Consider the following 26,232-nt stretch of genomic DNA (forward strand, 5'->3'; position numbering starts at 1 on the left):
TTAAGAACTGTCGACAAGGCAGAGCTCGACCCACCAGTCTGCCTGAACACACACCATTAATCACTGTGTGCGCGTGTGCTGTGTGAGACGCCAGTCGAGACTACAGTCATGAAATAGTAGAGTAGGGATAAACAGACCAATTACAGAGGAAGTGGCTCTGTGTGTGTGTGTGTGTGTGTGTGTGTGTGTGTGTGTGTGTGTGTGTGTGTGTGTGTGTAAGTAAAAGTAGTCTCTCATTTACTGCTCTGGGCTCCCCAACTTCAGCAGCGTGATTAGTGTTGATTAAATTGTGTGTGCGCTTGTGTCTTGGTGTGTGTCTTATGAAAAGTAAATAGATCCTTCTGAAGTCACTTTAATCTCTGCATTCAGATTGAGAGACCACACACAGACACGGTCACACACACACACACACACACACCCACACACACACACACACACACACACACACACCCTCTGGACTCAAATCAAAGCAGTCTCCAGGTTTAAACGTGTCTAAAAATAGTCAAACTATGACAGTCGTGCCGTCAAATTGTCTACAGCTCAGTTTCTGCACAGGAATTTCACCTGTTTTTGGCTGCTAGTCTCAGCTACCCTGAATCTCTTGTCCAAACTCTGTGAAATCCTCTACTTATTGTCATTTTTGTCTTTAAAAAGAAACATACAGATGAAGTTTATTAACACAGCTGAAATATTAAAATGTATACACTAGCCACATTAGTATTTATGCCTTTCAGGAACCACTTTTCCCTTCAGAACTGGCATACTGGAAACATTCTCAGAGATTTGGGTCTATAATGACACAAGAGTAACACACAGTTGCTGCAGATTTGTTGGAAATTTGTTGGAAAACATGTTCCATCACATCCCAAAGGTGCTCTACTTGATTGAGATCTGGTGATTTCGGAGGCCAAATGAGTACAGACAACTTACTGTCATGTTCAAGGAATCAGCAGAAGATGGTACCACTGTGGCCGTGGTCAGCGGTGGTGTTTAAACGATGCTGAATTAATACTAATTGGTGTGCAGAGTCCTAAGAAAACCTCTCTGACACCACCAGTCTGAAATGCTTATTCAAAGCAGGATGGATCCATGCTTTTATGTTGCTTAGGCCAAATTCTGACCCCATCATCTGAATGTCAGAGTAGAAATTGAGACTTATCAGACCAGAAGCAAATTTTCAGTCTCTTACTGTCAAATTGTGCTGAACTATAGAATCGGTTTCCTGCTCTTAGCTGACAGGAGGGGCACCCAGTGTGATCTTCTCCTTCAAGGTTTAATGTCTTGTGCATTCAAAGACGTTTTTATCCAGAGAAGTGTTGCTCACTGGATATTTCTGCTTTTTTACATCATTCTCTGTAAACCCCAGAGATGGTCAGGTGGGAAAATCCCAGCAGAGTCCGAAATACTCTGACCAGGCTGTCTGGCACCAACAACCAGGTCACAAAGTTGCTTAAATCACCTTTCTTCCCCACTCTGAGACTCAGTCTGAGCTTCAGCAAGTCATGCTGGCCATGTTGACATGCTTAAATGCACCGAGTTGCTGCCATGTGATCAGCCAATTAGATATTTGTATCAAAGAGCAGCTCATCGTTATTGACAATATGGAGGCGTGTCTGGGCAGCATACAGCGCAAAGTGGATGGGATCTCAGTGAAAATCATCCACTCAAAGCAAGAGCGCAGCATGAAAATGTAAGTGCTGAAAAAAAGAACAGTTTCCCAAAGTCACTCTGCAGCCATCAAAGACCCTGCAGCCACTTTGAGTTTTAGTCTTGTTTTCTGCTGTCTTAGCTGTCAGACTTACTTTAGACTTCAGTCTCCACAGTCTCTGTGACTCAGCATTACTAAACCTGCAAAGTCTCCTCTGTGGCACCGAATTTACCCAGGATGCCCCACTGCACTGACACACAACTCTATAAATAAACGCACGCACAGTGTGGCGAGAGAGTGACTGAACGTCGACGTCGTACCATTTCAGAGTTGTCAGCAGCGGAGAAGTGGCTGTCGCAGTCAGCTCCTTCGAAGTGGACGGTCCAGGTGCCGGGCGAACGTGGATGTGGCGTTAACCTACAAAAACCTACCAGAGGAAACAGACGCACACAGAAATAATGTCACTGATAGTAGAGTGATCATAACCTTTGTTTCAGAGCAGCTTTTCTGAAACCATGACAATAAGAAAACGTTAATTGTCGAGTGTAGCAATACAGCATATAAAGCAACCAAACTTATTTTAAAGCAGCAGCTACTGATGCTTTTTGTTTGGTCTGCTTTATTTTAAGATGCTTAAATCCCAACATAACATCTTTAAACTCGTTGTACGTCTCATAGCTTTAAAAACAGGAGGTATAAAACTCAGAATAGCAGAACTAACACACAGTTATGAAACATAATTCAATGAATGTTTGTTTTCCTTTAGGTATACAGGGTTTTATTTAAAACAATGACAATAAAAACAAATTAAAAACCCTGGGAAAAATTATCTGCTCATATTCAACCAAAGTCGTTTACATTCTCATAAAACATAAACCTATTTGAAGGCTTTCATTCATATATTTCCTATATGACTTCATTCCTTATTCACATATAGTTTGACTTTCTACCTCTTTGCAGGAGAGGCTCCAGGAAGTCCTGCAGGCCATTGGGGAGGCTGCGCACCACGTCGCAGGAGTAGCCGTCCTCAGGAAGGAGAAAGGGCAGCTGGAGGTCTGGATCCTCCTCGAGCTGAACCTCTCTGCCGTCACTCCTCGCCAGCTCATCTGCTGTGTTTTCCGCCACTGCCACCACGTGGTCTATCAGCTCCTAAACACACAGAAACCAGCAGAAGTTTCTAAAAATAAGTTTGACTTGAATAACTCCAGTTTCATCTAATTTAATCCAATAAAAACGCTGCACATGTTTAAAGACGCCGTTTATCTTACAGGTGGGATGTACGGCTCATCGGGGGCACAGTGGTAGTTGGTCATGAGGGCGTGAAGCTGCAGGGAGTTGAGCTTGAAGCAAGTGTTATTGATGGTCTGCACATCCTGCATGGAGTATTTATCCATGGTCAGCAGGGTGGTGGCCTGGAAGGGAACACAAACACACATGTTGTAAATCAAACACATCTTATTGTTTTGAATGTAAACAGAGTGGCCACACGTGGACGCAACGTTATCTGCAAGCACACGAAATGAGAGACTTCCGCGGTTGTGTTGACTGGCTGACTGTAGGCGAGGCGAGTGTTGTGAGACAATAATAAGAATCTGATGACAGCTGTTGAGTTGTTTGCTTGTTTTGCCAGAGTCAGTCGAAGCTGATAAAGCAGAGTCCCAGAGAAGCACCTGAGCAGGGGTTTGGAGTGTTTGCCTCTTTACGATTTTTCATTTCAGGTTTACTATAACAGAGGATTATATTCCTTCTGGGCAAGAAGAGATCCTCCAGAAACTGCAAAGCTTCAAAGCATTTTTTCCTGGTTGCATTCATGCTGCTAAAAGGGATTATAGTGATGTAATAGCCAGTCAGCGGTTGGTAGTCCAACTCCATGTCTTGTTGTGGTCTCTTAATTTCTTGTTTCAGCCTCTTCATTTTCTCTCTGAATTGCTGCAGTGTAGTAAACATCTACTCCCAAACTTCAGACTGCCGCAGCCAATTTAGAGATCCTGAAAACCTTCTGCAGCCCACCCAAACCTTCAATCCCAACTGCACACCGCACAAAAGGAAATGATTCCTTCCATGTGGATTCACTGACTCATTTTAATCTTAATTTTGATCACATTAACAGCTTTAGCTGATGGCCACATTTGTGCTCTCTGATTAAATAGACCACAGTTCAGGGTCAAGAATAGGCCAGAAACTGAAGGAAAACCTGTTATTTTTAAAATCACATTGAGATGTTTTTCAGTTCAGTTTCTTCTTCTTCTTTTTTTTAAATTACAAATGGCTTCCTTCTGACTTCTTGCTGCAGTAACATCACAACCCACTTTTTTTGGAATCCCTGGTGTCATAGCAAAAAATGGCCCATTGTTAGTCAGTTGTGCTGGTTTCAATCATTATGCAAATGTACCATTTATTAGACTTGGGAAACCTGCGGTCACCTGAGACAGTAGTCGTCACTTGAATGAGTAACAAAACATTTCTGTGACTGAAAAAGCAAAGTTGAGATAAACAGAATCAACATTCTGGGAGTTGTCACTTCAAGACCCTCTTACTCTTCCACAGGAGCTACTCTGTAATAGTACTTTTACAGGTCTGCGTAATTCCCTAAAAACAGAAAATGGGACACAACCAACAAGTAAATCAGTCGAACATATTCTTTTTTTATCTTTTCAAAACCCTTTATAGTAACAAGAAAAAATTTAAATGGAGATATTTTAAAAAGATGCAATAAACCAATTAGTGTGACTGACACAACTGAGGAAAATGCCTCTAAAACCTTTTTTAGCGACCATCTGCTCACACCCCTGCACAGACTCTTACTGTTTACCATCTTACCTGTACGATTCGGCTGAGGTGGCAGTCAGCAGCGAGCTCCAGACCCTGCTTCTCAGCCCAGGCCTCGATGTGGCTCAGCTGCTGCCGGAGGATGGCGCCCCAGTAGTGACAGCACAGCCCCGAGCCGGTATCTGTCACCAGCTTGTTGAACAGCCACATGTTGATGAAGTGGAAGAGCTGCGAGAAGAGCTGGATGGTGAGAGCGGCGTTGACCCGACACCGCCGCAGTAACGACATCGCCCCCGTCAGTGTGTGCAGGACGTCCTCTGAAAAGAGAAACCGGGACGTGAGAAAAAAATCTTCCCCTCTAAGTCTTATATCCCTGTTCAAGGTCATTCTGAGCCGTGTGAGGCTTGTTTTTTGAGATCACTCAGTAGAAATCCGGTTACATGCCCTTGTACTTTTGCTTCTGTGATAGGCGCACTTCTTCCAGTGTTAAAAATAAATAAATAAATACAATCTTCCAGCTGGATTATAATTATCTTAATAAACTGACAGGAAGCCAAGTGGAGGAGTTTGTGATTGAAGGTTGTGTTTTTTTGGGAAGAAAACTTTCAGTACATATGTACAACATCCTCAGAAAAAAGACAAGCGCCTCCTGGTTTCACTCCTCACCTGATGCAACACTGTCTGACTTGAAAACTGTGGGCTTTTCAACCCGCAATGATCCTCTACATGAAATGTGAGTTAAGTATATGGACAGTTTCCAGGAGCTGTATGATCAGGTTATTAAAACCAGGCCTGTACGCAAACAAATACAGTGAACAACGATAGCTACAGAGTTCAATTTGGGCTTTCCTCCGAGTTTCTGGAGTCTGCTGAAAAATCTTGGGCTCCATGTTTGTGTAAATTCTTGACTTCAGAGAGTTTTGATAAAAAATAAAATTCTTCGAGTTTAAGGTGGCACTGCAGCTACTGACTCTGCAGAAAAGTAGATCCCAAATCAGAGAGACAGGTCCAAAGCATGTTTAAAAAAAAAAACAAACAAACAAAAAAAAAAAAACAAGACACCTGAGAGACCATTAGGAAATAAAAAAATACTTTGTTCAGATTTTCTAATATATTCTTTCCAGTCTCACAAGGTCCAAAGGAACCTGAGAAAATTAATGCTAACAATTTCTAGATGTGTGCAACCTGTGAGTGGGGAATCATCTTAACATAAAACGGTGAAAACTCCGGCAAAACCTATAATGACATACGATTAACATGTCTTCATTTTAAAGGGCTAATCACCTAAATTAATTCAGAATTGTTGCTGTTAGTCATGAGCAGTCTTGGTTGCTTCCTGTGGTTGTGTGTTTGCACATTACCGATCTTTGGTCTCTGTGGATTATGCTCCTCGGGGTCATCGAGGAAGGCAGGCATGTAGTTGTTCAGATCGGCCTGGAGACAGTGGACCAGGTACCTGTAGCAACACGATACAGCTTGTTGCAACATCATTCAACACTGTTCACATCAAAGGTCACCATCTGAACGTATTTTACACTTTCAGAGGCTTTCAGAAACTTTAATGTGGGTTATCAGTGTGTTCATATATTTTCCATAATGCTTCTAAACCAAGTGAGAAGTTTAAATTACTGCTAACTGCCAGCGAATGTCATTTATACAGAAAGAATTGCAAGCCTATGTTTCTTATCACCCATTTTATACTAACAAGTTACTTTAATAAGGATTTCATTACATTATTGGATGGACACTTTGGACTGCATATAAAAGACAGCGCATGCTCACAGGGGGTTGTATGATCGTTGGGGTTTCTCTCTATGATCGTGGGTCTTGTCTTTATAATATAAAGCCCCTTGAGGTGACTGTTTTCTTTTGGTGCTATATTAATAAAACTGAACTAAAATTTGAGGTAGATGCTAGCTCTGCTTATTTCACATGTATAAATTTAAGTCCATCAACATCATCATCACCTCTCATTCATTTTGACTGGGGCAACATTATTAACTGGATGCACTCATTTGTTTTTAGGACAAAGTAATGCACTGCTCACTTGGATCAACCCCATTAACCTGCATTCCTTCTAATGGCCAGCAGTGGGCGACTCCTGCAGCTAGAAAAGATAACAGCTTCCTCCCGCTGTGACCCTAGGAAACACTTTTGTGGTGAGTTTACGGGTATTTATTTAATCTCTTATTGAATTAATAATCAACATTTTGTAAACTGCAGTTTCTGTTAAGAGTCACAAAGACGAAAACACTGATGCTTCGCAAAGGGAAGGCATTAACCTGTCTGCATCATCACAATGGCTATATCTTTGTTCACAGTTTATTATCTACACCCACAGTCCACAAACACAAACTGACTTGAAGGCCATCTGGACCAGATGGGCGAGGATGTCCTGGGCGTCCAGCGTAATGCGACTCAGGTCTCGGTCCTGTTTGATGAAATTGAGCAGCTCGGAGGCATTGGCCATCCAGAAAGCCAGTGCTCCCGCGATGTTCTTCTGCTTCTGTAATGCACCAATCACAACCACACACAATAAAGAAAAACATGGTAGAAGTTGTTAGAGTAGAAGTGTCCAGGGAAGACTCAAGGGTAAAAAACAAAAAAAAGTTAAAAATTAAAAAAAAGAAGGGAGGAGGACAGAGGGGTTTCTGTTTGAGTGACAGCAAGAAGGAGCAGCTGTTACTTTAAGGGATAGACTCATGCCTCGCCCACCCCTCCCTCTAAGCCAACCGGGTGTCGAGAAGAAGAGTGGTCATCACTTTCAGATCGGTGAACACAAACAAAGTGTCGTGAGCTCTGTGATAGTTTTGTTTTACACAAGAGTGACCTCTCCTTTTCTCTCCCATTCATCAGATCAACAGACACCAGCCGTCTTAGTTCACAGTTTAAATCACGACGAAGCTCGATGTCTGAGGAGCTGATTGGTTAAAATCCCCACCGCTCAGAGAGAGAGAGGATTGTGCAAAGCTTGGTCCCTTGCATTCATCTATCCCCACCTTTGAAAAACAAATGAAAACAGAACAAAGAAAAGAAAATAATAATAATATCAATAATAATAATAATAATAACAATAACAATAATAACCCTTCATTCAGAACAGCCAGACAATGAGAGATGGAGCCAAGTGCATCCACAATGAAACACAGATGGATGGCTGAACACGTTAAATGAACATCCAAACAGACAAATGAAGCAGACGAGGTGGAGCAGGTCAGAGGGACGCGACTTGTCTCTCATCCACACCGTCGAGTAGAAGAAGCAAGATGTGAGGTCACAACAAAAAAACAAAACAAAAAAATGGATGCCAGAGTTAAAGACTGAGCAATGATGGAGAGAAGTGGATGCTTTGGTTTTTGTTCTGTTTTTGTTTTGTTTTTTTCTTTGGTGTGTTTGTTTTTTAGTACCAGGCAGGTCCAGGAAGCTGAATGGAATTAGTCAAGTTGATGTTGCTGTTGTTGCTTAGTTTTCCAGCTGTGGGGTAGGATGCATTATTACGGCGGTATTTTACATCATCTCTGTTAGAATGGAGAAAAAGAAGCAGCAGCAACAATGAAGGGCTGGTCAAAAAGAAAAAAAGCATAGAGAGAGAAGAAGAAAGTAGGACAGGGAGAGAGAAGTGGGGGCAGAGATTAATAGAGGAAAGCCGAGGGGTTGATGAGGTTGGTGATGTGATTTTACGTCACCAGTGCTTAAATGTTATCTGATTCGCCTTAATTAAAATGTGTTGGCTTTTTTTTTTTTTTTTAACCCAGTTGGTCTGGAGTCGAGGTTTCAGGTAAAGAAATAATTTAACATACGAGCTTCGATCAAAAAGATCTTCAAATCCATGCGCACTGTTATCCTGATCATCACTCTGTGGAAGTCTCGCTTCGACCACGAACACCAAACAAACAACTTTCAAGCTAAGGATCATCACAGAGCTGAGCATTTAACCATCGTGTCCATGCCCCTTCATGCAATAACGTTAATGTTCACATTTCCACTCCCTGCACGCAGACTGAAATCAGCTGGCAGTAGCACAGCGCAAAAAAAAAAAAAAAAAAAGACCCATCATGCACGTAGAGGAAGCTTTGCAATGCAATAACAACTTATTTGTTTCCTTAGTACATAGAATGAGATTACTGAACCACCTACAGTGATGCATAACAGGAAAATGTATGTTGACTGCAGCTCACTGTCTCCAACTTTGTGACATGAACAACAATCTGAAAAACAGAAGCTGTCCTAAAGCAGTCCAGAGGTGCACAACGAGACAAACTCTGATGCAAAACTAACAATGTTAGAGATATGGTGTAGGTAACCATAAACCGCAACCTGATGTGCACCTCACTAGAAATACAACTACGCATCACGTTGATGCAGCTCGCAACGACTGTGACTCTCCTCCATGGTTATTAAAGTTAACTAAAAATAGGTGTGACCAAAATGTAATTAACTAAAATAAAAATTATAAACAGACCTGGGGAAAAACAAACTAGGAAAAAATGATAGCAAGAAATTTGCTTAGTTTTTGTATTGTTTGTCTATAAGACTGAGTCAACCGCTTTCCAAAAGTTTGGCTTCTTTTTTTTCTTCTTTTTTTTTTTAAATACCTGAAATACCTGTACTTTACCGCTGATATAAATCTCATATAATAATAACTAAAAAGCCAAAAACTAACTCTTAAATTAATAAAATTAAACTAAAACAAAATATTTTTAAATAAAATGAAACTGAAACAAGAAAACCTCACTACAGAAACTGCCTGAAAATTAACAGCAAAAAGTCTAAACTAAATAAAAATGACTACAATAATGCATTTTTCCATTTTCAAATCCAGTGAATAGGTTTGAAAAACATCAAAACACCCATAACTAGTGTTTTGGGAGTGACTGCACAAGAACGGAGACACACCATGCACACATATAAACGGCGACCACGAGTCGGTCACTTAAACAGGCTTTATGTCGATTCAACACAGAAGTATTTATTTATCTTTCTTTACTTAATAGTTACAATGTAATACTAACATTATAATAATAATAATAGTAATAACAATAATAATAATAACAGTAACAACAACAACAACAACAACAACCATTTTTTCTGTTGCTATTGGGAGTAATAAATCAACCTACACTGAGAACAATACTATAATCCAGTAGTATTTTGTCACCATGGCAAACGTGATCGACTATTTTATTTCCTCTGCAATATGTTCCTTAAAAACAGCTCTGAAAACTGTGGATAATACAGTAAAAGTATTGAGTTGCAAAGCTCTTGGCATTGCTAATCTGTGCAGCTCACATTAACAGTAGCGAGTACAGAATATAAGGTGCACTGCGCAATTAATATTACCCACATCACCCACCCCAAGAAAATGAGACAAAGAGAGAGCGTCAGAGCCAGGGAGAGAGAGGTAGACGAGTCTTTAGCAGCCGTATCATGATGTGCTATCCTACCTGATCCCCTTCAGCAATCTCCTGGATGGAAGGAAGAGGAAGAGGAGGAGGAGGAAGAGGACACGTTCACAGGACAGAGAGAAAACACGTCAACGGCTACAGTATGGACAGCTATGTGACACACAGATACACTTTGACACACACGATGATTATGGTTTACAATGTAAAGCCATCCTCAAAAAAGTGAAGTGATGGAGGTCAGCTGGAAAAGAAAAAATGTTAAAGAAAACACTGCAAAAGTGAACGAGGTATACAATGTTTTAGATTTTACAACTAAAAGCTGCATAAAATGTTTGAAGCACACTATTGTAACCGCACTAACAAGGACTAAATATTAGAGAGTGCGAGCACTGTTATTGGCGAGGAACATCCCAAAGAGATGCTCCAAAAATATCCTGATTTGCTGGATTAGTGTCTCGTATGCAATGATTAATGTTCAGATGATAACTGAAAACACGCGCGTGCACACACACGCACACGCACACGCAGTTTATAAGCAAGCTTCCCACATCTCTCAGTCTGTAGCTAAAGATAGTTTTCCTGAAACTCTATAAAGCTGAACTCCTACTACACAGACTGAAATAGTCTTACAGTCTTGTGTGTGCGTTTGTGAGTCTGTGCTTGTGTTTTAGAACTTTTCTGCATGCCAAAGACAATGAATAGCTTGCTGCAGGCTAAACAAATAAAAGCAGTAATGGCTTTACTGGAAGCTGGAGGCTTTAAAAGAAACATGTAGGTGTTTATGTGTTTACTTTTCCCCTCCTAAGATCCTCTGCTCCATATGTGGCATCGTGCTCCCACCTAACCCAGCAAGGATCACCTTTATCTTTTATTTTGTACAGTAACTTTAGTTAAGCAATGCAAAATCTTAACTTCATGCTATAAATATTTTATAGAGTATACAGAGCTGGATCGAAAAAGTTTTTTCACTCTTATTCTTCCTTTTAGGACAGGGGGTGGGGAACTCCAGGCCTCGAGGGCCGGTGTCCTGCAGCATTTAGATCTCACCCTGGGTCAGCACACCTGAATCAGGCCTCTGGAGAACTTCAAGACATGTTGAGGAGGTAATTTAGCCATTTAGATCAGCTGTGTTGGATCAAGGACACATCTAAAACCTGCAGGACACCGGCCCTTGAGGCCTGAAGTTCCCCACACCTGTTTAGGACATGAAACTGATCGATGTGATATGTCTAAATCAATTTACAGAACATTTGAACACGGATTTCTTTTCTGTGAAGGGATCGCAACTAGAAGATGAGCTTGCCATCAAACTATAGGTAAAAAGATTTCATAATCTATAACTTGTGCCCAGCTATCTATCCCACATTGCTTGTGAAACTTGGAGTATCAAAATTGGTTTAAAAACCGCTTAAATATGAAAATCTCATGTGTTGAACTCTTGTACAGAAAAAATTGAGGTACTGAAGTTGCTGGGAAAACGAGAAAGAATTTCTGGCTGTTTTTAACGTGGCCCAGAGTTAACAAAAAGTTTCAACAGATGGTGAAAGTCTTAATCCTTTTTCATATTTCCATACAGACTGTTTCAATTAAAACCAGGCATTTTTAGCATGTTTATTAAAACTTCTTGCAGATGTTTGTCTTAACGCAATATTGAACACAGATACCTCTATGTAGTTTTATTTAGAGGAGGAGATCTCGAAAAAGTCTTTAAAAATTACTGTTTTGACACCGCCTCCCTCCCCTACAAAAAACGGCTATAAGACCGGCATCAAACTTGACATTTTAAGTAACAGTAGCTCCATGTTGAGTCACAACAGGCTTCACATCTCGAGCGTAACACTGAGTGATGGACAAACAGAATCGAAAGCACAACTGTGGAGAAAAGCTGCTACACACACACAAACACACACACACACAGCTTACAACAACTACAAATGTAGTTTTGTAAGAACACCGCTGAGCGTCACCTAATATTCGACAAAAGCAGGAGGAGCATGAGAACGAGATAACGTGCAAATTAATCGATGATTTGATTCGACTGCTTTTAAAAATTACAGTGAAAAGACTTTTAAAAGATGCATTACTGACCTGGATGACTCCTTCCATCATGCTCACCATCTTGTTGACGATGGCGATGACCTTGTGCGTCCTCTCTGACGGCGACATGTCGGGCCGGTACGTGGGCGACAAGACGTAGCGGCAGGCCATGTACAGGACGTACGTGGGCGAGAGTTTGAAGTGAACCGTGGAGCTGTTGGTGTAGTTGATGATGGCAGAGAGGAAGGTGTCTTCAGCTGGATGGACACAGAGAGAATACATTCGATAAAATCTTTGCGGCAGCCGCTGTTTGTCAGAGGACGTAACAGATTTCACGTGATTAATCAAAAATTAATTCATAAACATGCAGCTTAAGTAATCCCCCACAAACTAAACTCATGGTCATGGTCACGTGTATGGGTGAGACAACGAAGTCTGACGCAGAAAGGGTGAGTTGGGTTATGAAAACATGAATTAAAGGCTTCTTAGACACCAAAACAATGGAGAACTGAACTGATGACTACAGAGCATTTTTACTTCCAGCCACTTTATCGTAGTCCTACAGTAGAAAACACCGGAAATGTGTTAAAGAGGCAAGCAGGAGTTTTATTTGTTTCCTGTGTTTTCATTCAGCATTTCATTCAGATACTCCTTGTGTTGTCAGTTCATTCAGCAACTGGTTCCTGGCTTTATTCATTCATCTGTTATTTATTCTGTTTCCATCCATCCAGTGGTTGTTTTTTTGTTTGTTTGTTTTAACCCACTCAGCCATTCATTGATGAATTCATTCATGGATTCTCATTTTATTCTTTTTTTATCTGGTTTCGTTTTGCTTTAATCAGTCGTTTTTCTTTTCCCCACTGTGTTGACTGATAAATAAAACTTAACTTTTCTGAATTGTCTATTTTTTAATATAACAATAATAACAATAATAATAATAATATTCATTTGTTTATTAGACTTCTAGTTTACTATTCAATTCATTCATGTTTTTATTCATCTATTTTGGCTTTCATTCATTCATTCCTGCCCCTTCTGACAACAATCTCCACCTGTTTAACTCTTTCACTATAGCTGATTTTTTTTAAATTATTGTTTCATGGAATAACAGCTCATCATTATAGCTGATAATAGTAATTAATGAATGCAAAGGTTTTATATATCATCTCTCATTAAAAACTGTATGTAAAGGCAGAAATGACTGCACACAATAAATCAAACTGCATGTTCGAAGTGTCGGCCCACACCGCCTCTGAGCTGTGGGAAGCAGTTTGTATCAGTCGCTTTGGCGGTGCAGATATTGGCTGCACATGCGTGTCATGTTGAAAACACCAATGAAACCAGCTGCCTCACTTTAGAGTCATTCGGTTTTAACTCGATGCCAAACTAGTGGCAGCTGCACTTTAGCAGCTACAACACTCCATATGAAAACCTGAAGATGAGACTACTGCACCTTTTCTGCCTCTTACAGCACATGGTTAGGCTCCCTGAGGACTGTGGGGTATGAGAGTCTCCACCACTTTATGACCAAAAACCATCTTTTGCCTGGAAAACAGATGATCTCACACACGGTGCCAAATATATTGTAGCACTGTCAGAGCGTGCACGCTGATAGACTCGGGCCCGGAGCAGAAGAAGAGTCAATAAACGGAAGACAAAGCAAACGACTCGAAGCGTTCGTGGCTACAAAAAGCGTGGGAAACGAAACGTTGCACTGCCGTCTGGAACTCAATTATCATGAATTTAACATCAAACAGCAACAAAGAGTTCTGAAATCATCTAATAAAGGATTCACTAGAGACATTAGAAAATTAAATGCCGGGGATTAGGACAACTCAGTCCAGCTCTAAGGTTCCCTCCACACCGGCAGACAAAAGGAGAACTTTCATTTTATTACTTTATTAAACAGGAATGCACAGTTCGAACACAGCTCAGAAAAACGCAGAGATGGAAATCATGAAGCTTAATATTAATCTCTGTAATGTACTCTGACATGTAAAGGCAGAAACACCCCGATGTAGCAGTTTTCATACATGCACCACAGCACCAAACTTCTCCACCGTTCAAGGTGCACGAGAGAACAATAAAAACCCTTTGAGGCCAGTCATGAAATGGTCTTCAACCTGCCAGCTTCACAGAAAAAGTTCCACAGGAATAAGTTCCTGGGTTTGAATCCAGTCTTTTCCGTTCTGTATGGAGCCTGCATGTTCTCCCTGTGTCTGCATGGGTTCTGTCTGGGAACTCCAGCTTCCACCAACAGTTCAAAAACATGCATGGGGTAAGGGTTAAGTGGTGATTATAAATTGATTGTAGTTCCCAAGGGTCTCCTCCCAGATAAACATGCCCCCAAAACCTCCAGCGGCATTGTTACAAGACGATGGAACAGCCTCAGCTGGCAGCTTTCAACACGACTGAGCAGAAGCTCCACTCTAAGATCCTTCCAAATGTACAAGCTCTGCAACCTTGCTCGAAGGCTGAGCTCAGTCACCCTGCAGAGGAAACTCATTGTGACTGCTTGTATTTTTGACTTTGCACTATTGTTCATTAACTTGTTCTCATGAGCAAATATGACAGCTAGAACATACGTGGACGTCTCTTTTACAACAGTCTGATACAATGCCCGTATTACTGCTGATAAGTGAAGGTGAAGGCTGAGGTCGATAGACCCATAAATCTACCTTTCCGCGCCATGTCTCGAGAAAAACATCCTGAGATATCTGCCTTTCAACCCAGAGAGGGCACTTCACAGTCTCACATTTGGAGGTGTCGACCTCCAGTGCTGAAGATCACACTCTGATAAATCAAATAAAACCACACTGGCTTCAAAAAGCAGTGATGGAGAGTCCCCTTCACCCCGGCTGCACCCGCAGATCTTGTTCAAGAATATCACAAGCAGGCTCAGAAACGAGGAGCAAAAGCCACTGAACGTGCTTGACTTTGTGCCACAACGTCAAATAGGATTTTAATGATTATAATGGCTTTCAGCCTTTCATCGCTGCAGGTCGGCGAGGTGAGAGAAAACGTGAAAAGCCTCTGAACTGCCTGCATTAACCACGACACCGTTATTGAGCAGCACTACTTCCAGCGCAATCAGGTCAGGTTTGTCGGTCCAGGACGTTACGACGGGAACTGAAAGGGTTCAATAGTTTCCAGCTATTGACTGTGTCACTGACACAGTGAGGTGAATGAAGAGGCAGAAAGTGATGCGTGAACACTCACAGTTGTCTCTGAACTCGATGCTGGCTGGAAGAGTCAGCTCTGTTCTGTCTGCTGAAATATCCTGAGACCTGATGAGACAGATTCAAACCATGAGGAGAGGAGATCCATACAGAGGAGAGAAAAAGGATAAGCATGAGGATCAAGAGAATCCAGGGTATTGGAGGAAACCATGTCTGACCTGCTGTCCTGCTGCTCTCCTCTGATCATGGGTTTGACCATTCCTCTCTCCATGTCCAGCTTTCCTGAGCTCTGAAAACACACAGAGAAAAAAAAGAAGCTTCAATTCAACTTAACATACGGAAATTTGTCCCTTATTATATTTTAAAGATACTGGCTACAGTCCTACGAGGCTTAAATGCAGCGTGGGGAAACAAATCAAAGTTATGGTGCCATGGAGTTTTGTCTGGGAACGCCGACAATGGTGACTTGAGTCAGATTTATTGGCAGAACTACTACAGCAAAAGCAACATGACAACCCGTTTTCCACTTTTCATCAAGTTTTTGTTTCTTTGTATTGAGTTTGACATTTAAAAAAGGTTTTACTGCGTCTCCAGAGCTTTTGCAGTTAGTCAAACCAATAATCAAATGACAAAATTAATCTGTGGCTTTAATCAGATTTTTAAATAATCTGAATTAAACTTCTTTGGAGTTAAATGTTAGATGAAATGCACTCAAGAAGATCTGCAAATCAACACCGATAATCAACAAAAGACTTAATTATTTTTGGAAAACCCATGAGAGTCATTTTTCTCCTTTTTGTCATCAGCAGCTCTCTCACGGACGATTGTGGAATCATTGTGTTTTTATAATATTCATAATATGTGCATAGTCTTTACCTTTGAAAATAAAACACCTTAAGATGTGTCATGATTTGTCACTCTATAAATGACATTTAACTGCAAAGAAATTTGAAAGATACTGATAAATACCACCGGTGTGCATAATTATCATAATAAGATTGGCTCCATATTTTTTAATCTGTGAATTCTTCTACCACGACTAGTTACTGTAGTAGTTTTGTTCCCCCTCGCAAAAATAAGGCTTAAATAGTAGGTGGGTGGAGCTTCTGTGCTCGCTGTGACAGCTGTGCACCTGTGTTGACAATAGTTGAGATAAGGCATCATACAGAGCAGGGGGAAAGAAACTGTCAAAATTGGCATGTTTAGAGCAGCCTGAACAGCGATGACTTGAACATAAACTAACGTCATTATTTGATACCAACTTTAAAAGGAGAATCCACCACAGAAGCAGTGCAGTAAACAAAAATATGATGATGCCCGACTTTCAGCCAGTCTGCTTAATAAAAGTTCAGACAGATAAAACATAAAAATATTAACAGCATAGTGTTTAAGTGTTTGAGAGCAGAAAGCAGAGCAGAGAGAATTTTGAATGGAATAAAGTATATACACGAAAATGAGTGGGTGTTTCTTTTTCTGTCTGTGTGCATGTGTGTGTTACCTTGCTGGTAGGCAGGGCTCCTCCACTGTGGACGTCTCCGTGAAGGTCGAAGGTGGTTTCTGGTACGCTGCTTCAGCGGGGAGACACAGACATTCAGAGGTTCAGATGACGAACTGCGCTCTCCACAGCTGACTTTTCATTACTGACGTCGACAAGAGCGCAGACTTAAACCCAGACACACACACGCTCGCTTATCTAACTCACCGTCACAGAGGAGAGCGATGGGCGTGAGAGGCAGTAAAATACTCGCTGATATTTGCACACAGATAGCTCGCTTTATGCATGCACACTCTTACATAACAGTCTAATTAGTTATAGAGAAGCCACGCCACGAGTCCTAACTCACAGCAACGCCAGGATGTCGTGTGTGTGTGTGTGTGTGTGTGTGTGTGTGTGTGTGTGTGTGTGTGTGTGTGTGTGTGTGTGTGTGTGTGTCAGCAGTCGGGTTTAAAAAGACAGGCTTCTGCTTTCACAGCCCGCGTGACAGCAAGGCATCAATGTCGAATAAAGAGCACAGCACAAACACAAAGCATCAGTGCTTCATGTCATTGACACGGAGATCTCCATCACGCGCACAATAAACAAAAGCAGCCAAACAAGGTTAAACCATTACCAGCATCAACATAGACAGAGAAAGTAGACTGATTGTTTTTTTCTTTCTTAAACTAAATTTCTAATCAAATGAAATACATTACAAACTCATAACTCCAGTAAAAACAGATAAAATATTAAAATCTTTCTGATGCTGCCGTTTTCAGCTTTTGAAAACAGATTCTAACATCTTTAACAAGATGGTCCCAAATCCCAGCGTGGGAATCAATGACAGGTGTCATGTGATCTCAGAAACCAGACAGTCATGTGAATCAGGCTCAAAGCCACAACCTCCGCAGCTGGAAAATAAATACCATGTAGATGTGCCAAAGACTGCAATTCCTCTAACAGCCACCTGGGACTGGCTTCAAATGTGAGTCGAACCCCACAGGCTCCCACGTCACTGCATTAAAAAGCATGTTTTAGCCTCCACAGATAGGCTTTCCCTTTCACAAACTCCGTTTTAAAGTGCAGACCATTTAATAAGCTTGTGCTTCAGTTCTGGTCTGTTAATTAGCACCTGTGTGTTTTAGCTGTACTGTACAATAGCTGGAGAGAGCCACTTTGATGCCACCTGTTTGTTAGTTTTATGAAGCCTCAAAATGAGTGTTTTCACTATCAGTTTTTTGAAACCAGATGCGGTGAACGAGATGTGGATCTGACTGTGAAACCACACACATATCCTGGATAACCCTGGAAAAGCCTCAGGATGACTATAACTTACAAAATGCACTCAGTGTTTGACAAAAATAAGGCCTCATGCATTAAAGTAATGAAAAAATGTTTACAGAGTTCTTGGAGATAGGAAGGTGAGAGTCAACTTAGACTTCTATACGACCAGAAACCCTCTGCAATCAGAGGAGTTGAGTCCTGTTGGCCATTAAAAAGAATGAAGGTGTAATTTTTCAATCTTTGTCCATCTTTATACCGGCTGTGGATGCAGCTTTCTAACCAATAAGGCTGCTATTATTTGATAACTCAGCTGGGCCCACCATCTCACCCTGCCATCCTTGCATGTCTTCCAAGACGCCATCATTTTAAATGGTCACTTTCAATTCAATTTTATTTATATAGTCGCCTCAAGGCACTTTATGTTGCAAGGTAAAACCCTACAATAGTACAGAAAAACCCCAACAATCAAATGATCCCTTTTAAACAAGCAGTTGGTGACAGTGGGAAGGAAAAAACAAAACGCTCTTTTAAGAGGAAGAAACCTTCAAGAGAACCAAGACTGCGTCATAGCAGTATGAGCACACAGCAATAGCATCTGCCTTTTCTGGCAGTCTCTACTCTGACAGAAAATTCAATACAAACACCACAGTGCTGCTTAACCTTGCGCCCGCTCACTAACAGTCTTCTTGCAACTCGCCTCATTTCTCTGTTTAGAAAGCGTACTATTGTAATCCTGCATCTGTGCCACACTTCTGTCAGCTGCTAACAAGTCAAACATGCAGACCAAAAAAGGCTGTTATCATGATATAAAACAAGAAAAACAGTGTTTAAAATGTGAATCTGCCGTGTCATGCGTACTGAGATTACAGCACAAGGATCTGATAACGATTTATTTAAAATGATCTCAAATTAAACATGATACAGATTAAAGTTCCTTTTAAGGCTTCTGGCTGGTTTCATTCATGTTTTTCTCTCACTCACTGACAGTGAATACAGATGAAGTTAAGAGGGAGCAGATTATCAAAGGATCAAACACTCATTCCCTTACAAGATCATCTGAACCACACCAAAAAAAGAATCCTCGCCAAACTACTGCAGTAATCGGCCTAAACATTATGATGAGTCCTCAGCTTGACTGTGGCCAAGTATCCTGGTATGTTTGTGCAGCAGGACACTGGAAAGCAGCCCAGAAAACCACAGAGATCCACATCCACAACTTCTCCTTTTCTGAGCTGCACAAAATGATCCCTGGTCTTAATATAACTCCTCGGTGTTCTCATTTCTCGTAACATCATTTCACAATGCCTCCAACTGAGCTGACAACTGAAAAAGTTCCCAAAGGAGCTGATCAATAACAAAAAATCTAATAAAATGACCAAAGTATTATTTGAACCATTGAGAAATCGGATTATACAGGTGCACTTCTTGCTTATATAGAAAAATAAAAATGGGTTTTCTGCCATTTTGGGGCAATGAGGAAAATTTTCCCTTTCGCCATTCGTGATACCAAAAAAGCTTAATCTCAATTTAAGGTCAATATTCACACATTTTCTGTAACTCCTGGGGGAAATATGGACCTCTTTAACTTACAAAAAATCCACTGTATCCATGACCCGGAAGCTAATTTCATCTTCCTCATGTTTGTATCTGGGCAGGCAGAACCGGCTAAATGCAGCTGCCTATCGTTAAAACCATCAATAGTAAGAATGAACTATGCGATTTATGCTATATCCTATAGCTAGAAATTACAAATGTTAATGCACAGTGTTTAACTCTTTAAAACAAACAAAAAAAAAAAACCCACACATTAAAAATGTATTTAAAGCCTGCAAAAAGAAGATTTTTGGCTTCTATTGATAAATTCTGCCTTTATAACACCTCTACACTGGGTAAAACTCATCCAATGAGACTCTGCCAAGTCTTAAACTTAAGGGCAGAATTTGAATCGGCAGACATAGACGGCTGTAGTTGACCTGCGCTGATCTGAACCATGCCTGTGCTCCTGGAGCCCTTTAGAGCATTTTTAATCGAAATGTCTGACAAATATAATGTATTGCTGTTTGGGACAGGCTGAGCAAGAGATTTATGACTCTTGAGCAGCAAAAGTACCAACATTAAGACTGTATATAAAAGACCAAGTGGCTACTTTGATCTTATATATACAGTCTGTGGACTTCATTCATCCCGAGTCTTCTTTTTTTTAAGCTGAAGTATTTTATTGTCACATTTTGCTGCTGACATGTGGAGCACTGTGAGCTGTATTTTCGTATTAAACATGAATTTTGAGGTCTTCCTCTATAGCTGAGGTTACTAATCAAAATCACCTGATGGGAGTTTCTAACTGGAATGCAAACCTGTGTCAAAGCCTCTGAGGAACATGTTGTGAAAGCAGTCACAGCCCACAGCTAAATACAGGATTAGCTCTCTTTTAAAACGCTGCACTGATGTATAATTTTGTGTTTGCTCAGCAAGCGCTCAAACCTAACAAACCAGCTCTTAAACACATAAAAAAAAAAAAACACTCCCAGGCTGGTGGATTAAATTCAGCCAAGCAAAAATGTTATGCTCATTTTACTCCAAAATAATTTTAAGGTTTATTTCATCTGAAGGCAAAGCTTGCAGAGGCAAACTTTACACTCTAGATTGTTAAAAAACTAATTTAAATGTGTTCATGACCTTGTGAGCTTTAGAAAATACTGAGCACATGCATATGAAAGAGTGCTACAAAAGATAAAGGACAATTTCTTGAATCATTTGTAGAAACTAATTCATGCAGAAACACACCCACAGTTGTGAGTTAGTGTTTTGGGTACTTACAGACTTCCTTCTTTCTCTCTTCCTTGCAGTGTTAGTCGTCCATTAAAGACTTAAGTTGGTTCTCCTTTCCTTCACTGATCCCTAACTTTCTCACACTCTCCTTTCTCTTCTTATCTTGTATGCCCTCCGTCTTTCTCCCGTTAGTGTGTGAAACTCCAGCGAGGAGGAGGCCACACCCAACATCATGTTGATCAGATTAGAGGGCAGCCTGCCTGCCGTAACCCCAGACCTCCGCTCTTCCTCTCATTTCCCTGCTCTCCCCATCCCAGACTCCCTCCTCCCACTTTTCCTTCCCTTCATCTCTGCTTCCGCCTGCCAACTCCAAACCTCACCCTCCCTTCATTTACAATAACACCCTATTCTTCCCTTTACTGTTGGTAGGCTTCGGGAAACTGTGTGTACAGACGTTGAAGAAGGAGGGATAGTAAGAAGAATGGATGTCCGTAAGTTTGAGGTGAAAACTTTGCATTCAGACACCCACAAACCCTTTTCCCATTCCTCACCCAGACTTGTGTCTGCCTCTCGGCATGGCCGGTTCTCTCTTCCCTCCCTGGTCGAACATCGGGTCCACGAATTTGAAGACGTGGGCAGAACCAAACTGGATGGTGGAGCCAGAACGCAACACAGTCGTCTCGATAATGCGCTGCCCGTCTACAAACGTGTCTGCGTCAGGGCCGTGCGGCGTCACAGTCACCATGCCTTCGCTGTGCATGAGGTTGCAGTGGTGGGGCAGAATCCCCGGACCAAGCAGCTGAAGACAAACACAGCAAGTATATCAGCTATATAAGCAGCATCAGGCTAAAACTCCACTTTTAAGCTGTAAGTCGGGCTGGCTTCTGGCAAAATGAATAAATAAATAACTCTTCTGCAGTCAGTTTCACTTGACTTCAAGCTCCCATTAGAGCTGTACACCGTTTCCCCTCTCTATCAGCTTAAACACCCTTGCTGTTTAGTTTAACTCGAGCCAGGACGGCCAAGTAAAAGTATCATAAAATAACCTTGGAATGATCATCAGCTGCCTGATGCTGACCTTGTCTCTGGATTTTCACCTGATCGACTTTCAAACAACAGTTAGCTGCAGCTGCTCAAGTGTAATGGCCCTTATGGTCAAAAACCCCCACTGGTCAGCATCTCACTCCACCAGCTACACCTCTTTGCTTTTCATTTGAATCATATCTAAAGACAGCTTTTTAAACTGCAGTAACGTCATGATGTTTGCACAGTTAATTCAACACCGTGTGTGTGTGTGTGTGTGTGTGTGTAAGGGAACACTGAGTGTGAGGGAACTCCACAGGGTTTGCATCAGTGCTCGGATGCACTGGCATCAAAACTTGGCAGCATGTGAGCTCTTCCCAAATACTGAAAGCTTTAGAAAGACAGAAATCTTAATTTAAAATTGCAATGTAGTACTTTTTTTAAAAAGAGAAAAATTCTAGCATTAATATGTGCAGTTTATATAGCGCAGTATTCTACAGTCTGTATTAGAATTTTTTGTATTTTAATGGGGTGTTTACCTGGATGGCGCCGTCGTCTGTGCAGTCTGAGCCGACCTCAGTGATGCTGTGCTGAAGCCGATACAGCTTGGGTTTGTCCCGAGAGTCTGAGCCGTCTGAACACACACACACACGTTCAGATTTAGAAACCAGGTAAGGCTGCACTCACATCACATTTTAAAGAAACGGCATACAGGTTCACTACACAAACTCACACATACACTGATTGACTGAAATCCCAGTCAATCAATTCAGCATTACTACAGTACAGAGTCAATACATAGTGACATATGGAGAGCTGTGCATTATGCACTGCTAATGTGGCACAGAGTGTGGGGGTTTTGGTGGGGCTGCAGTGCAGTTATTGATATTAGTAAGTAGGGGTTTAGTAAAAGCAAAGCAGGGCATTAGTTCAGTGAAGGGAAAGGGATAAAATGTTGGCTGCTGTGGGGGGTTGAGGGGGGGTTGGGGGGGGGGGGGGTGAAAGGGTATCAGAAAAACCCCCACAGATAACCATCTTCTAAAAATAATACTGTAGTCAAAAGGTAGCTAATATAACAGATCTCCGTAGATTAGAAGGTTCTGCTATACCGACTCGGTTTTGTTTTTTCCATCAATTCTGTGCCAGTTAAAGGTTTAAGGACGGTAATCACGAGGAGCCAAGGGCGTACTTTCACTTTCTTTAGACCCTCAGTCATTTTTTTCCCCCTTTCTCTCTCTATTTTATTCATTTATAACTTTTCATATTGCAACAGTTATTCATTGTTTTGTGACTGATGCCATTATCATCATTATTTTGAATTTGAAATTAATTAATTAATTAGAGATTAGATGCTAACACATTATGTTCATCTACGTGATTGTTGAATTAAGTTGAATAGGAGCCACCCTTGCATATTAGTTTGTTTTTTTAGAATATTTGGATCTAATTTATTTGGCATTCTAATGGCTCAGTGACACGAGTAGATATATGACGGCTAACTGTCTGCAACTAAAAGGATGAAAAACCAAACAAAAACACGGTGGCTGATAAACGCGTTTAATTTCCTTCCCCTTTTGGCAGCTTAATGAACGCGCTGCAGAAACCAGATGCGTGATTGCGACCGCACAGAACCCCTTGCAAAGGCAACCTGATTATTAGCAGGTTTGCATCTAATTTATTAACACAGAGACTGCCAACATGTTGCAATCAATCAGAGTTGGTCCACAACAATGAACACAACGTCTCTGCATCATGGCTCTTTAACATCGACCCAATATTATAATCCTACATAATATCAAGGTTCCTCCATCCTTTAACAGTGAAATTCAACATCCTGCTGCAACTATGGCACTATTTGTGAATAATTCCTAAATTCATGTTTCACATCTATGAGGTTTTGGTTGAAAGTAACAGTATATAGCTGCCTAATGACCATTGAATTTTCAGTAACAGTGACAGCAGACCGACTCCATCATTTTGCCATTTTATCAAAGCTACTTTGAAGACACAGCTGATGGTCATCTTTGAGTGCTGCGAGATCATGAGGTCACACGGTTGCAACTGCAGTCTACAGACACCATTTTTCACAGTGTGGCATTATGCTCGATTTAGACTTCTGCTGTGAAATATAGATGCCAGTGATGGTTGCAGCCTCTTGCATTCTGTTTTACCTGTGCAGGCTGAACTGACAGTGACATGTGGTTACATTTCTATGCAGGTGGACTTCAGGTAACATCGAACATTATGGTGCAGGATTTCAGAAAGATTTGCAGTTACGACTATTTTACAGGTAGATTTAACACAGAAGTATAATTCCCATGTTTTGACTTCTTCAGTCTTTCAGTCAGTTATGAGGTAACTCACTAGAAACGTCACTTCGATTATTATCAGTTCATTTGTGAGCTTCTAGCAACTGGTGAAATAAATTGATTTAGTAGTTTCGTGTACCCTTCAAATAAAATGAATGTCAATCTGCAAAAATGCTTCCAAAAAGGTCTCAGTTTTCCCTGCGATTGGCTGGATATAATGTTAAATCCTATTTCTTATCAAAACTTTATATCCTAAAATGTATTTAAGCTGTTATTGACTGTTTTTAATGCCGATACAGAAAGTATTAAATAACTCATGTAAAATGTAAATAAATTGTTTAAATCACTTTTTCCTAACCTCTCTGTTCAGTACTAGTGCCTAAATCACATCTAAAACATGTATCAGGGCTGTTTGACCACTATTGGCCAAATGAGTTGACCCCACCAACAGACACACAGGTGCGGCAGAGTTTTACCTTCGTGGTGCCGATAGGCGTAGTAGGCATAGTGATTCCCTCGCCCTAGGCAGGCAGGCAGGCACGGAGGTAGGAGGAGACATGCACAGGCCCCACACACGCACACACGCACACACACGCATACGCACCATGCCATAAAGAAGGTGGGAAAGAAAACAGACAAATAGCAGAGGGTGAAAATGCAGCAAGGAAGGGAAAAAAAATACCTTGTTAACCCGTTAATTGCATGGAAAGCAGGCAAACACACACACACACACACACACACGATATTTTAAAAAGGGCTCTCACTGTCTACATTTGTCTTAGTGTCCAAATTTTAAATGAATTAAACAAAGCAGTGTGTAGATGACAACGCACACTGCAAGTAAATTGTAAATTCTAGTTTACAGAGTATGTATCTTAAAACAGGTCATAACAAAAAAGATCTTCCCAACAGTTTAACCACTGATCCAAACAAGTATGCATTTTGGCGACATTATGTTGCCTGCCCTGACTTTGAGGTGAAAGCATCTTTATCTGTTTAAACGTGTTATTTTTGGTGACTTTGTGGTTTATTTCTCACCTCACGTGTTTTTAGGATCAAACTTGAGCTTAATGGTCTGCTTTTTTAAAGTGTCAAATTTTGGTTTTAGTTTAAAATCCAAGAGCAGACAGAGTGGTGTTCATTCAATCAGGTGGTGCCGTAAAGGCTGTAAAATGGGGAGAGCACCCAAATAGTCGTCTATTGTGATGCTTTATAGGGGCTCGCCTACGCCCCACAGTCAGCTTTGCCCTCTGCTCGTCATATCTGGCTTCATAAAGCTTAGATGGTAACACAATTGTCAGCTTGAGGCTGAGACATCCCTTATGTCCATATTTTAAATACAATCTATGAAGAAAACACACTGAGAGGTATGCTTGTGGTTATAGGACTTCCCTCAGTAGCCCGGACATCACTTAAATACTGGAAAGTCATTTAAAAGTAAAAAATTACAACAAATTTCTTTTTATCTTAAGCCTTCTACAGGGTAACCACAGTGTTTTCTTTAATAGAAGTGGATTAAAGTCCAGTTAATTAACACACACACACACACACACACACACACACACACACTCTCTCTCCTCACACAGACACACACACTTTGCCAAGCAGCTGTTATTTAGACAAGCCACCAAATCAATTTCCCATCCTGGCAATCTTCCACAGTCAGTGACCCGTCAACCTTACAGTAGATGAAGTAGACGTGTTAGTACATTCCTGGATAGGGCCCACTGGTGAGCCAATATCATTCCAGCACCACAGTTCAAACCAGTTCAAGTGCCAATAAGAATTGGGTTCACCAACGGGTCTGATAGGTTAATGGCATGATAGGAAGAATGACAAAAAGGCCAATAAAGAAAGAGAGGGATCAGTAGCAGGAAACAAGCTGTTAGGGTTGTGTCATATTTAACAGGACATGGGTATGTTTCTCCAAAATGCCCTTCGAAAGGCTCTCACAACAAATAATCTGGGGTTTTATGTACTGCATTCCAGCTGTTATTACACCACTGTAACTTACCTCTTACAGTACGAGTGGTCCCTGTCCTGTATACTCTTACATCAGTAAGAAACTTCCTATAATTCACCAAATGAAGCTTTTTCATAGTAAGTTTAACCTTTTTGCTCTTTAAATCATCTTCATCATAAATAAATATGATAAAGACTTTGATGTGGCTGTTAAGATTAGGACAGGTTTTCCCCCTTTGAATAATAATAATAATAATAATAATAATAATAATAATAATAATGATGATGATGATGATGATGATGATGATGATGATGATGATGATGATGATGATGATGATGATGATGATGATGATGATGATGATGATGATGA

General features: G+C 40.9%; 1 protein-coding gene across 10 annotated transcripts in view; it reads right to left on the reverse strand.

Moving 5' to 3' along the window:
• The window catches only part of afdna (afadin, adherens junction formation factor a), a 116,128-nt gene that overhangs the window by 41,541 nt on the left and 48,355 nt on the right, over positions 1–26,232 (reverse strand). For 6 of the 10 annotated variants that reach the window (XM_013915593.1, XM_005751829.1, XM_005751828.1 and 3 more), the window contains exons 9-22: positions 24,377–24,421; positions 22,131–22,225; positions 21,120–21,367; positions 16,537–16,606; positions 15,257–15,327; positions 15,079–15,146; positions 11,911–12,116; positions 9,862–9,882; positions 6,778–6,923; positions 5,779–5,873; positions 4,469–4,734; positions 2,917–3,060; positions 2,599–2,797; positions 1,969–2,075 (exon numbers count right to left, since the gene is read on the reverse strand). In XM_013915593.1, the coding sequence (XP_013771047.1) occupies positions 1,969–2,075; positions 2,599–2,797; positions 2,917–3,060; positions 4,469–4,734; positions 5,779–5,873; positions 6,778–6,923; positions 9,862–9,882; positions 11,911–12,116; positions 15,079–15,146; positions 15,257–15,327; positions 16,537–16,606; positions 21,120–21,367; positions 22,131–22,225; positions 24,377–24,421 (1,781 nt within the window). The remainder of the gene's footprint in view (positions 1–1,968; positions 2,076–2,598; positions 2,798–2,916; positions 3,061–4,468; positions 4,735–5,778; positions 5,874–6,777; positions 6,924–9,861; positions 9,883–11,910; positions 12,117–15,078; positions 15,147–15,256; positions 15,328–16,536; positions 16,607–21,119; positions 21,368–22,130; positions 22,226–24,376; positions 24,422–26,232) is intronic. The other 4 variants (XM_013915596.1, XM_013915597.1, XM_013915595.1 and 1 more) reach the window with 3 other exon arrangements.

The sequence above is a fragment of the Pundamilia nyererei genome, unplaced genomic scaffold (assembly GCF_000239375.1).
Source record: "Pundamilia nyererei isolate P.nyererei 1_Seehausen unplaced genomic scaffold, PunNye1.0 scaffold00329, whole genome shotgun sequence".
NCBI lineage: Eukaryota > Metazoa > Chordata > Actinopteri > Cichliformes > Cichlidae > Pundamilia > Pundamilia nyererei.